The sequence below is a fragment of the Doryrhamphus excisus genome, chromosome 10, assembly GCF_030265055.1.
Source record: "Doryrhamphus excisus isolate RoL2022-K1 chromosome 10, RoL_Dexc_1.0, whole genome shotgun sequence".
Classification (NCBI taxonomy): Eukaryota; Metazoa; Chordata; class Actinopteri; order Syngnathiformes; family Syngnathidae; genus Doryrhamphus; species Doryrhamphus excisus.
Genome location: NC_080475.1, coordinates 12,479,999 through 12,493,502, shown reverse-complemented (window position 1 = coordinate 12,493,502; position 13,504 = coordinate 12,479,999). Strand labels below are relative to the sequence as shown.

The window sequence follows — 13,504 nt, the reverse complement described above, 5'->3', positions numbered from 1 at the left end:
AACATTAAATTGTGCTTTAGTCTTGTTGATTCATATTTTATTATTATGTAGTTTATTGTAAATATGTATAAGATTTTTCATTCAATTATTTTTTTTTATCAGCTATTCATTTCAATAAGATTTTAAAATTAAACAAAAGCAAACAATGTATCTAATTAATTATTTTTCCTTTGGGGATTAATAAAGTAGTTTAAACTATTATTATCTATTTCAGGGGTGGGCAAACTGAGTTAAAAATTGTTCATCAAACTTGCTCACGGTGCCACAAAACGAACACACAATCCATCTGCATCAAGTTAACGCATCCCGTAACTCAACTACTAATACTAAGTGGCTGATAAACAACCAGTAAACATAACATTTATTTCCAAATGCCCGCAAGGCATGCTGGGTTGGCCATCTTCAACAATAAAACATTGGATATCAACAGGTTGTTTACTTCTCTTCAACACATTTTGCCATCAAACATGGCATGGCATGGCAATTGGTGTTATTTTGTAGTGGGTATTGTGCATAGATATTTGTATGCCAACATGGTAAAGTAGGTAGGTTGCTAAATGTATTTGGCATATAAACAAGAAAGCATGTAAACAAAGTTGCTGAGTCGACATTGTGAGATCCTATTTGTTGCTTTATTATCCTGGTTGAATCATCCATGCTCAGAAACAGTAGTTTTTCCTCATTTTAATGCACTTCCATTCTTGTACGTGATGCTCCTCCATAATGAAGATCACACTACACGGTCATCAACAAAGTCTCCAAATGAAAACAACATCAGCGTCTCTATAATGGCATTCAATTCCACTTGTGTGTGTGTACGTTACTTTTTATTCAGACTTCAGGCCCTCCTTGATGAGGTTGAGTTCGTAGCACAGTGTCTCAAAGCGGTACGCCATACGGATCTGGGCCACGTTGGTCTTACGGATGTCATTGCCCTCGGGACCCTCCTTCAGGTAGTGCTGACCCAGGAAGTGAATCTTCTCCTGAGAACGCACGCACAACAATAGCACAATATGGAATCACTATAAATAGTATGTAAGTCGACCAAGCTGCTGTGGAGGTAGTCTCGGTTTCGTGTGACATAGCACCCCTATACCACCTCCGAAACCCAGAAGACTGATTCCCAGCTTCATGTGCGACAACATCTGGTATATATTGTACTTTTCAAAAATGTGTTTCTTTAAAAAAAAAAAATAATGTGCTAGCAATGCTACCTCGTGAGACATTGCGCTCTGCAGCACACTGCTCCTGGAGATCTCACACATGTCGCAGGTACTCAGCTTGAACACCTGAGCGGCGATGGCGTACTCCTCCATCAGAGGCTCCTGTATGTACAAAGAAAAAACAATAACATGGTTTGGATGCTAGCTGGTTCATGATGTTGTGGTAGAAGACCTTAGTGTAGTGGAACTGCATGGGGTCGTCAGTGGACAGAGAGACCACCAGGCCTTTCTTGTGGAACTCTAGCAGTGGGTTTTTGGCGTACTCCAGGAATAGACTGTTGTTGCTCAGGGGAGACATGGCAATGGGGATCTGGGTCAGGAAGTACAGGTACTGCAGCACTGGACTCTGGTGGTATTAAAATACAACATTTAATGCAAATACTGTACTTATATGGTATTTTCTTCTATTCTAGTGGACGTAGAGCGTGACCTTTTTTAGGTTGAGGCCGTGAGAGATGTTATCGGCCGTCATGAAGGCAGCCAGCAGGTGAGTGATGGCACCTGCTTCACCGCAGTGAGGCCGGAACGTGAACGTGTTCATCCCCCGCTGTCTGAAAACAACACAAAAACACACCAAGTCAACGTAAAGAAAAACATCGAACATAGATCGAGAGTAATCCTTTTTCACCGACTGACCTCCTCAGCTGGTTGAGCACAGCGATGTTGGCGTACATGTAGTAGATGTAGTAAGTGTAGGACGGGTTCTTCACGATGTCCCATTCCTCTGGTTTGGGGCTCTTGGTGGAGAACATGTGACCACTGTGCTTGGACTCGTCATCCACGCTATCAAAACCTGTCACCTGTCACAAATATCGCATAGGAATTATACATGTTAATGCTGTTTTTTTCCCCAAAAAATATATTTATCTGCCTGATATTAGCATAAAAATGATATCATTCAGATTTTTTTTACTCGATCATGAAAACTGATATTAAAAAAATGCTGTACACAACTCACACTGCAGATATGTCATGTTACAGATATCGGAATCGGCTGATATCGGTATGGGAAATATCGGATTTCGGGGAAAAAAAGCCGATATCGGACATCCCTACTCATAACATTACCAATTTTCAGGTTAATTGGGAGGGCTGCACGGTGGACAAGTGGTTAGTTCGCAGACCTCACAGCTAGGAGACCCGAGTTCAATTCCACCCTCGGCCAACTCTGTGTGGAGTTTGCATGTTCTCCCCGTGCATGCGTGGGTTTTCTCCGGGTACTCCGGTTTCCTCACACATTCCAAAAACATGCTAGGTTAATTAGCGACCATAGGTATGAATGTGAGTGTGAATGGTTGTTTGTCTATATGTAGACAGCTTGACAGTGACTGAGGTGAGTCCAAGGAAATACAGCTAGAATAGGTGCAGATTCTGGAAGATCTAGAACGTCTTCTGTGCGGGTTATTGTGTGTAGCTGCTCTTTAGGAGTCCACAATTCAATCCAAAGGGTAAAAAAATAAGCATAATAGGTCCCGTTTAATATAATAATAATAATCATTATAGCTGCACGGCGGTTAAGTGGTTAGCGCGCAGACCTCACAGCTAGGAGACCCGAGTTCAATTCCACTCTCGGCCATCTCTGTGTGGAGTTTGCATGTTCTCCCCGTGCATAGGTGGGTTTTCTCCGGGTACTCCGGTTTCCTCCCACATTCCAAAAACATGCTTAGGTTAATTGGCAACTCCAAATTGTCCATAGGTATGAATGTGAGTGTGAATGGTTGTTTGTCTATATGTGCCCTGTGATTGGCTGGCCACCAGTCCAGGGTGTACCCCGCCTCTCGCCTGAAGACAGCTGGGATAGGCTCCAGCACCCCCGCGACCCTCGTGAAGATAAGCGGTAGAAAATGAATGAATAAATTAGGTCAATTGGGTCTTCGCTAGATTTTCTTTCAGTTTACCGCTGGTGCCATCATTCATTACAAAATGATACAATCATCTGTCTGTGTGCCTTGTGATTGGCTGGCAATATTAGTGAGACACTTTTTGAAATATGATTGAAAAAAAAAAATCATTCATTTACTACCGCTTATTCTCACGAGAGTCGCGGGCGTGCTGGACCCTATCCCAGCTGTCTTTGGGCGAGAGGCGGGGTACACCCTGGACTGGTCGCCAGCCAATCACAAGACACATATAGACAAACAACCATTCACACTCACATTCATACCTATGGACAATTTGGAGTCGCCAATTAACCTAGCATGTTTTTGGAATGTGGGAGGAAACCGGAATACCCGGAGAAAACCCACGCATGCAGGGGAAAACATGCAAACTCCACACAGAGATGGCCGAGGGTGGAATTGAACCCTGGTCTCTTAGCTTTGAGGTCTGCGCGCGAACCACTTGAAAAAAAAAAAATCATTCAGCTTGTCTTCATGGACAATAACATATGTTGTCACTAACAAGTATTATTTAATCCGCTTCCATTTTTTAAAAAACTTTCTCGCTCACATGCTTGAGGAAGATGCTGAGATCCGGGTTGGATTTTGGGTCGATTGTGGCCTTGAAGACAGGGAGGAAAATATTCTCCAGCATCTTTCCAAAGTGAGGCACAAAGTTCCTGCCTCTGAAGATGTCACTAAAGACAAAAGAAGGGCAAAAACACCACCATTAATTATACAGTATTTATATAATATATAAAAAATGTAAGGACATGAAAGGACTGACTAGATCCTGGGGACTTGGATCATCCACTTGAGGTGTGGGGAGTAGACTCTGTGCTTGACAAACCAGCCGGAGAGTTTGTCCCACTCGGCAGCCGTGCAGCCGTAGATGGAGAGACGAGGCTCGGCGTACTGGTACTTAGCGTCCTCCAGGTCACTGGCTACTTCCTGGTTGGTTTTAAAAATCAGTCAGTCTCTATTGAGGGGGAAAAGTAAAGTTGACCGACGAAGAAGACAAATCAGTGACCTTAATGATGGTGGCAAAGTACTCTCCATTGATGTGGTTCTCGGTCTTCAAGTAGAGGTCACGTAGCTCGCTGGCTCCCACCGGGTTGTACTTAGCGTTGAACTTGTCGAAACGCTGGAACGTTTGTCTGCCCTTTAACCGGGAACAGAAATAATGTTAGGAAATGTTTTTCTTGCTATCATTTAGTCAGCTGGGATAGACTCCAGCATACAGGATGCATCAAAACAACCATTTGTGGCTTTGTGACAGTTAGCAACATACGGCGTGCACGTCCAGCGAATCCACGGTGAGGTCATAAGGATGCAGGTGGAGAGACTCAAAAAGCTCCTTCATGGTGACCTCGCGTCCGTTGAGGTTGTGGACCACGCGGTCGGCGTCCACGCGGTATGACTTTTTGATGAAGCGCAGAAGATGTTTCTGGTTCATGCAGGCCGCAGCGTGGATGTGAGTGTCCACCTGGTGGATAGAAAAAAATAAGGAGGAGCCTCCACAAGGAGGAGCAAACGGTAGCGGCCGTAATGGGCTACCTTCCTGCAGTTGTAGAAGTCCCTGTGTGGGTTCTTCTTGAGCTCCTTCATCTCCTCCATCTCATTCAGCATCTCGTGCACATTGAACTTGGACATGAGGAACTTGAGACGGCGGTGAGTGTACGTCTTACTGCAAAAAAAGCAAACAATACGGCAAAAACTGTACTCGCTAATGGGACCAACCACAGCGCAGAGGGGCGTGCCTGGGGGCGGGCCCTGGGTGGAATACATTAAAACAGGAATAGCTGTCGATAGCGTTTAGATTCTGGAAGAACTATAAAGAAGAACTATAGAATTTATATAAAGTTTTTTGTGCTGGTTATTGTGTGTAGCTGCTCTATAGGAGTCCACAACTCAATACAAAGGGCCAAAAAATTAGCATCAAAGGTCCCCTTTAAAATGATATGAAAATAAAGTTGTAAACGTACGATTTTATTCTTGTAAATAAAGTCGTAAGTTTGTAACTTTATTTTATTCGGCCCTTTGTATTGAGTTGTGTACTCCTATAGAGCAGCTATACACAATAACCAACACTATCTAGAACTAGATCCTGAGCTGTGTTCACACTTGACCAATTAAACCATATTAGTGGACCGAAAGTGCTGATGCAACCGTGTTGCGTTCACAAGTGTTCTAGATCTTCCAGAATCTGCACCTATTCCAGATGTCAAGTGTGAACAGGTGCAGATTCTGGAAGATTTGTGAACTTGTGAACGCAACAAATTTTATTCTTGTAAATAAAGTCGTAAGTTTGTAACTTTATTTTATTCGGCCCTTTGTATTGAGTTCTGTACTCCTATAGAGCAGCTATACACAATAACCAACACTTATTCCAGATGTATTTCCTTGGTTATTTTTAATTAATTAACATCTGTATGCTAACATGGTGAAATCGTCACAGCACAGCAGAGGAAGGTAGGGCAGGTCTACAGTTCGTATTCAAGAACGCCCATATAAGGGCGTCTTGTCAAATTCTGACTTATTGATGCCGTCATAAATGAGGACATCTTGTAATAATGACTGATGATGATGACAAAGAAAGGTGCAGCCTCACGTGGGTCCCTGCGCGATGAGCGCAATGAGGAAGTTCATGTCGTCGATGAAGCTGTTGTAGTCAGGACAGGGGATGTCTCTCGGCTGATGGTTGTCGGCGGCGGCGTCATTGTCGTACACGTAGATCAGGCCCTCCTTCATGCGAGCAACGTAGCCCAGATTCTCCGGAAGGTTAGCGGCGTCAAATGGGTCATCGCCGTCCTTTTGAGGCGGAGTGAATACTACATAAAAAATTATATATACACAGTACAGTAATGGTAAAATCATTGACCATATGGAATAATATGCAAAGTTCTTTTTGAACGTTTCCGACCTGGCTGCACCTGGTCCTCCACCTTGAAGGTCTCGCCCTCGATGTCACGCAGGTACTGAGAGGCAGTGCGTGGGAAGCGCTGGTAGGCCAACCTCATGTACTTCTCTCTGATGGTCAAAGCGCGGTAGATACCTTTGCAGGACAGCTCAAAGTCGTCCATAGTAACCTGGAGAGAAGATTGACAAGGAGGGAGGGAGCCATAATGGAAAGTATGTGGATCTATTTTAACATAGTATATACATTTTTTTAATTTTGATTGACTGGCAGAATTTTGCATGGGTGTACCCCTGAGGCGTAGTCTCCAATGATGGCCACTCTCTGGAAGTCTGGTACTTCCAGGTAGGTGGGCGTGTCCACCTCCACAACAGGGGCAGCAGCCATGGTGCGACAGCGCCTCTTGCTGGGGAGAAAGGGTATATGCACTTTTAAACGTTTTCATCCAGACATCCGTTATCGTCATTAGGGTCACGGGGTACGCTAGAGCCTATACCAGGTGACCTCAGGAGGGAGGCGGGGTACATATAGACTTTGTTTTGAGGACATACCTAATTGTCCAGTAATATTCTGACAAATGTAATGTATTTTATTCTTGTAATATTACTTTATATTGAAATGCATACAACTTCATGACTGTACAAACCAATACAATACAAACTGACCGCTTCTCAATGTCGTCGTCAGCCTGCAGATGGTGCGCCATCTCGTGGTGGATGATGGGACAGTCCTCAGCCACGTCGAAGACGGAGATTTCATCGCGGATGTCTTCGCCTTTGGTCTCGGATGCAAAGACCTGCTCGGCGAAGGCCCGCATCTTCTCATCGGTCTCTGGCGTACAAAAATAGTCATTACTGACACCTGAAATAGCAGTCCTGTGTCACGTCATGCAGTACTAAAAAGACAACTTGGCAATCCAAAATGCTAATGGACAAGGACACAAATAGATGTCTAGCTAGCAGAGACATGAAGAGATGGGACAATGCACACCATGATGGTCTCATAGCAGTCTCACAAAGTTTCACTATGTCCTACATGCACCTACTGACTACTGGAAGACAACCATTCCACTATTATTACTCGGACTATGTTCTCTCAGCTCACCCTCCATACTTACTATGCTGGCCTGATCATGACCACCAACAGAAGCATCGCCCAGAAAAGAAAATGTGTTACAACACAAAAATATACATGTTATATACTCAGAGTGTGACATTATGACTGAGAAATAAATGATTAAATAATCATATAAACGAGTAAAACAGCCTTTTTAGGCCAATACAAGGCTTGGTTGCTTGAAGACGTCTACAGTGGTGGTTTAGCTAGTGGGCGTGGCTGACATGCTAATGATTGATGCGTCGTAGTTTCGTTTTAGAATTGGTTGGAATTGTTAGAATTGTTGCTAGTACCTTTACTTGCAATGACTGAGAAATAAAGGATTAAATAATCATATAAACGAGTAAAACAGCCTTTTTAGGCCAATACAAGGCTTGGTTGCTTAAAGACGTCTACAGTGGTGGTTTAGCTAGTGGGCGTGGCTAACATGCTAATGATTGATGCGTCGTAGTTTCGTTTTAGAATTGGTTGGAATTGTTAGAATTGTTGCTAGTACCTTTACTTGCAATGACTGAGAAATAAAGGATTAAATAATCATATAAACGAGTAAAACAGCCTTTTTAGGCCAATATAAGGCTTGGTTGCTTGAAGACGTCCACAGTGGTGGTTTAGCTAGTGGGCGTGTCTGACATGCTAATGGTTGATACGTCGGAGTTTCGTTTTAGAATTGGTTGGAATTGTTAGAATTGTTGCTAGTAGCTTTACTTGCAATGACTGAGAAATAAAGAATTAAATAATCGTATAAACGAGTAAAACAGCCTTTTCAGGCTAATACAAGGCTTGGTTGCTTGAAAACGTCTACAGTTAGTGGTTTAGCTAGTGGGCGTGGCTGAAATGCTAGTGGGCGTGGCTGATATGTGTCAAGACGGCCGTTGGCCTTTGGGGCAGTTATGACAAAATCAAAGTAATGCTGTTGGTCTGCGTTGATGCTTCGTAGTTTCGTTTTAGAATTATTTGGAATTGTTAGAATTGTTGCTAGTACCTTTACTTACAATGACTGAGAAATAAATTATTAAATAATCGTATAAATGAGTAAAACAGTCTTTTAGGTCAATAAAGTGTTGGTTGCTTGAAGACGTCTACAGCGGTTTAGCTAGTGGGCGTGGCTGATATGCTAGTGGGCGTGGCTGACATGTGTCAAGACGGCCATTGGCCTTTGGGGCAGTTATGACAAAATCAAAGTAATGCTGTTTATCTGTGTTGATGCTTCGTAGTTTCGTTTTAGAATCAGTTGGAATTGTTTGTTGACATATATATTTATATACAGTATATAAATATACGTGGAGACACTACATTGTTAAAGTATGAAGCGGTTTTCTAAAGTTAGAACGTTTGCTATGTGACCCGTTGATAACATACAATGCAGCAGAGTCATGACCCCTGACATAAGCATTTAAACCATTAGAGGGAGCTTTCATTTTTTTGACCCCGCCCCCTCCAAAAGTCAACACAGTAACCTTTAAATATCACATTCAACTTTTTCCTGTTTTGTGTGGGTTCATGCTGGCAACACTCACCCTGTACCAGAAGTTTCGGCATGGTTGAATTGCTTGGCGCACGCCTCTCCCTGGGGTGAAATGAGCGTGTTAGATGTTGGTGGTGGACGCTGGAGTGAAGGACCACTGCTGCCTGGTGGGAGTGTGCAATGCCAAGTGCTGGGTCACGGCAATATGAAGCTCCTGTCAGCCCTCTCCTGCAGAAGGCGCGCTGGTAACCGGACCCCCCCACACTAAAATGTGTTCCTCTGCAAGACACCCCCCCATCCCCTGACTCTACGCTCAAGTCTTTACACACACATCACAAGCGTGTACCTCTATTTTAGGTCACAAAGTGACATGCAAAAGCCTTTAGGGGAGAAAATCATCGCATTTCTTTCAACTTGTGGCTTTGTACATCGTACCTGATCAGTTTAAAGGGGCAAAAACAAAACAATTACAAAAATGTCATGACCAAAAATATAAATTATGATATACAGTGGTATGAAAAAGTTGGGTACACTTGATAATTTAAGATTTTCCTTTATAAATCACTAGTTATGGAGATCAATTTCAGTTAAATATGTCTGCATGGTGGAAAAGTGGTTAGAGCACAGACCTCACAGCTAGGAGACCCGAGTTTAATTCCACCCTCTGCCATCTCTGTGTGGTGTTGGCATGTTCTCCCCATTTTTCTCCGGGCACTCCGGTCTCCTCCCACATTCCAAAAACATGCTAGGTTAATTGGCGACTCCAAATTGTCCATAGGTATGAATGTGAGTGTGAATGGTTGTTTGTCTATATGTGCCCTGTGATTGGCTGGCCACCAGTCCAGGGTGTACCCCGCTTCTCGCCCAAAGACAGCTGGGATAGGCTCCAGCACCCCCCGTGAGGATAAGCGGTAGAAAATGAATGAATGAAGCTGCACGGTGCTCGAGTGGTTAGCTCACAGACCTCACAGCTAGGAGATCAAAGTTCAATTCCACCCTCTGTGTGGAGTTTGCATGTTCTCCCCGTGTATGCGTGGGTTTTCTCCGGGTACTCCGGTTTCCTCCCACATTCCAAAAACATGGCGACTCCAAATTGTCCATAGGTATGAATGTGAGTGTGAATGGTTGTTTGTCTATATGTGCCCTGTGATTGGCTGGCGACCGGTCCGGGGTGTACCCCGCTTCTCACCCGAAGACAGCTGGGATAGGCTCCAGCACCCTCTGCGGCCCTCGTGAGGATAAGTGGTAGAAAATGAATGAAGACAGTGATAGATGAGACGTGAAATATTATATTATCTTAGTATATATATTATATTATATTAGTATATATATATTATATTATATTATATTAGTATATATATATATATATATATATATATATATATATATATATATAAATCCATGCAACATTCAACTTGAAGATGATTTCCAGTACCCGTAGTGGCCACACAGCCCCACAGCATGATGGAACCACCACCAAATGTTACCGTGGGTAGCAAATGTTTGTCTTGGAATGATGTGTTCTTCATCCACCTTATGTCCAAATGACTCCATTTTAGTTTCATCAGTCCACAGCATCTTATTCCAAAATGATGTCCAAAATCTTGTCCAAATTTGCTTTAGCATACCTCAAGCGACTCGGTTTGTGGCGTGTGCAAAAAGCATCCCACAGCTGAGTAGTTGAACGAAGCACAGTGACACTGTGATCATGCTGTAGGTCCTTGGAGCTGGTCCGTGGGTTGAGTTTGACTGTTCTCACCATCCATGGCCTCTGCTTATGAGATTTTTCTTGGCCTGCCACTCCGGGCCTTAACTAGAACTGTGCCTGCGGTGTTCCATTTCCTCACTACGCTCAGAGTGGAACCTGACAGCTGAAATCTCTGACCTAGTTTTGTATCCTTCCCCTAAACCATGATTTGAACAATTTTTCTGGTCATTTGACAGTTGTTTTGAGATGCAACTTGCAATCAGACACATTAAAAACCTTTTTCTCATGATTGGCTTCATTTGAGTATGCAGGTCAAGGGTCAATGAGCTTACCAAACTAATTTTGTGTTCCAATAATTAGTGTTAAAAGGTATTCAAATCAATAAAAGGATATTTATGCACCTGCCTACTTTTGTTTAAATAATTATTGCACACTTTCGGTGAATCCTATAAACTTCATTTCACTTATCACTGTATTTGTCTGCTATGACATATTTAACTGGAATTGCTGATCCAAACAGCCAGTGATTTATGAACAATGTTGAAAAATATCAGGGTGTCCAAACTTTTTCATATCACTGTAGGGAAAGTGATTTATTTTCTCATTTTTAAAACTATATAATGATAAAAAATACATATATATATATATACACATACATACATACACACACATTATATATACACACACACATTATATATACATATATAATTGTATAACAGTTATATTGTGACCAGCTATTAAGTCATAATTATAAAAAATAATTTCCACAAAATTAAGAGAAAACGGTAGACGAGTGGTTAGCATGTTGGCCACACAGTCAGGAGAGCAAGAAGACAATCTCTGTGTGGAGATTGCATGTCCACACCCCCCCCACCTTCAGTGCCCATCTCATCATCACTCTGGAAGACGTCCTGCGTGGTACCTGTACCAAAGACCCCACACCCCAAGGACCTTAGCTGCAACAGGGCCAGTGCTTGAACATCCCACCTCAAAAAGCCCTGGAACGGCTGGTCCTTGCCCAGCTGCGCCCCTGTTGACCTCATCAATGGACCTGCTTCAGTTTGCATACCAACCTGGCATCTGATTGGACGACACCATCCTCTTCCTCTTCCATCGAGCACTGTCCCACCTGAAGTCACCTGGAAGCTCTGTTAGGGTCTTATTCCTGGACCCGAGCAGTCCCTTTTTAACACCATAAGGCCGGACAAGCTTGTGGGACAACCTCACCAACCACCCACAGTATGCGAGGACCCGGGACCGTGTGTCAAGAGTCTGTTCTCTGCAGTGTAAGGGCCCCCCAGTGAAACCAGCTCCTCATAAATGCCAGCAAGACCGAAGGAACTGGTTATGGACTTGCAGCCTGGAACCACACAACCTGAAGAACAAATCCGATTGAATCATAAATGTACATTTAAAAAAAATAATGTACGCAGAGGCTTGATTTTTTTATGAAATATTTGGGCATTGAAATATTCACACAAAGTACTAGCTTGTGGCTCATGTCAGCGGACGCAGAGTGGGGGGCACAGTTCGGGGTGGCGAACAGCTGTTCTGGGCAGGTCCACGCTTGACATGGGTGGGGGGGTCGGCGGGTCACGTAACACAACACTGGAGCCGTTACAGCTCTATGTTGCCATGTCAACCCCATGACGCAGAAGCTCCTCCTATAAGGCGACCGGTCAGATCAACAAATCGTTTGAAGCTCACACTGCAATCTTGGCAAAAAAAGAACCCAAGCGCACCGTGCGCCTCACACTTCAAGGTGTCGATATCGTGACAGGAACTGGATATTTAGGTATCAGCATTTTATTGTTTGGATGAGAACGTTCTCACTCAGGTGCTAAGACGTTACATAACACTGCTGAAAGCACGCTAATATACTGGAGGTGTCCAAAGTGTGACCCGGGAGCCATTTTTAAAACAACAATGGCTACCATCGGCACTCACCTGAACAGCCTTGACATACAGTATGTAGACAAATAGATAATACAAAAAACTAAAAGCTGGAACTATTAATCCTGCACAAATCCTACAATATCGGCACTTAGCAAAGGGGACTGTAGTTGGAATCCTGAATAAATGGCAATGTATCGCAATATATACTGTTATTATCATGATACTTTAACAAATACTGCACCAAGAAGTGTTTGCCAAGAGTACCCAATGCACTGCCCCACTTTTTTTTTTTTATCTGAATAAACTCACTTTTAAAAAGCTCATCCCTTTAAAAAATGACTTGCACCATCCTAAAACAAACTGACATTTAAGCTGACTTTCCCTAAAAATAGACCCAGGGGGAGAGTGTGTCCCCCCCATGGTGAATGGATGACTAGAAGCCTGTTACATAAATGAGAAAATGTGCATTAAAAGCTATATATATATATATACAGCAGAATAGATTCACTATTCTTTTTTTCTAACAAGCTGGCAACACAAGTGAATAGCAAAATGATTGTGTCTTGCCTACAGTTAAGCATAGTGATGATGTCATAGCCGGATTACACGAGTGCTGCAGGGCATTTGAAGGGAAACGTGAATTCTAACATGTACACCAGGGGTCTCAAACACGCGGCCCGCGGGCCAAATGTGGCCCACAGGACACTAGTTTGAGGCCCCCGCCTTGATATGAAAGTTTAATGTTAGTGCGGCCCACGCAAGTTTGATATGGATGCTTTTTGGTATCATGTACCCAGAAAAAAATTATTACGTTTGATTAATGTTCATGTTAAATGTTAAATAACTTAATAGTTATCCTCCCTATCCGTGTGGAAGTGGTGAGTTTTTGGCTTTTTAAGTTTAAAGGAAATAACTTGGGAGGCTACCGTTTAGGTCGCTAGCTCTCTAGATTACGAGTTAGCATGTGTCTCAAGACCCTGCAGTTGCGCAATATGTTGTAAATAAAAAGAGTATAAATGTGACTATAGTCGTGTTTTGTCATGTCTACAGGGCTCTAATAATGCTTTGTTCATTTTAATCTGAAAACTATATGTGGTTTCTTAATTTTTAATTATTTGCCGTTTTATTATTATTATTATATTTATTTATTACTGATTGATTTTCTTTATTCTTGATCTTATTTTGTGTAGAAAAATAAAAATGAAGGTATTTGAGAACAGTTGAATGTTTTATCAGAGCTTTTCTTGTAGAAAATCGGAACCAAAGCAAAGTTTATTCATTTTTCTGTTTTTAATAAATGCG

General features: G+C 42.7%; 1 protein-coding gene across 6 annotated transcripts; it reads right to left on the bottom strand.

The window, feature by feature from the left end:
- Nucleotides 1-614: 614 nt before the first annotated feature.
- ampd1 (adenosine monophosphate deaminase 1 (isoform M)) lies at nt 615-8,877 on the bottom strand. Of its 6 annotated transcripts, none has more exons than XM_058084092.1 (16): nt 8,651-8,877; nt 6,683-6,848; nt 6,309-6,423; nt 6,024-6,189; nt 5,712-5,931; nt 4,658-4,787; nt 4,392-4,586; nt 4,131-4,262; nt 3,888-4,051; nt 3,672-3,798; nt 1,860-2,023; nt 1,654-1,774; nt 1,396-1,569; nt 1,215-1,325; nt 825-983; nt 619-735 (listed from the first exon to the last, which is right to left on the bottom strand). In XM_058084092.1, exons 1-15 carry the CDS (start codon nt 8,670-8,672, stop codon nt 828-830), a joined length of 2,163 nt encoding a protein of 720 aa, XP_057940075.1. In that variant the 5' UTR covers nt 8,673-8,877; the 3' UTR covers nt 619-735; nt 825-827. The 6 variants fall into 6 exon arrangements, with proteins under 6 accessions (XP_057940073.1, XP_057940078.1, XP_057940077.1 ...); XM_058084091.1 differs by having other exon boundaries at nt 621-756; XM_058084090.1 differs by having other exon boundaries at nt 615-983.
- Nucleotides 8,878-13,504: the final 4,627 nt, after the last annotated feature.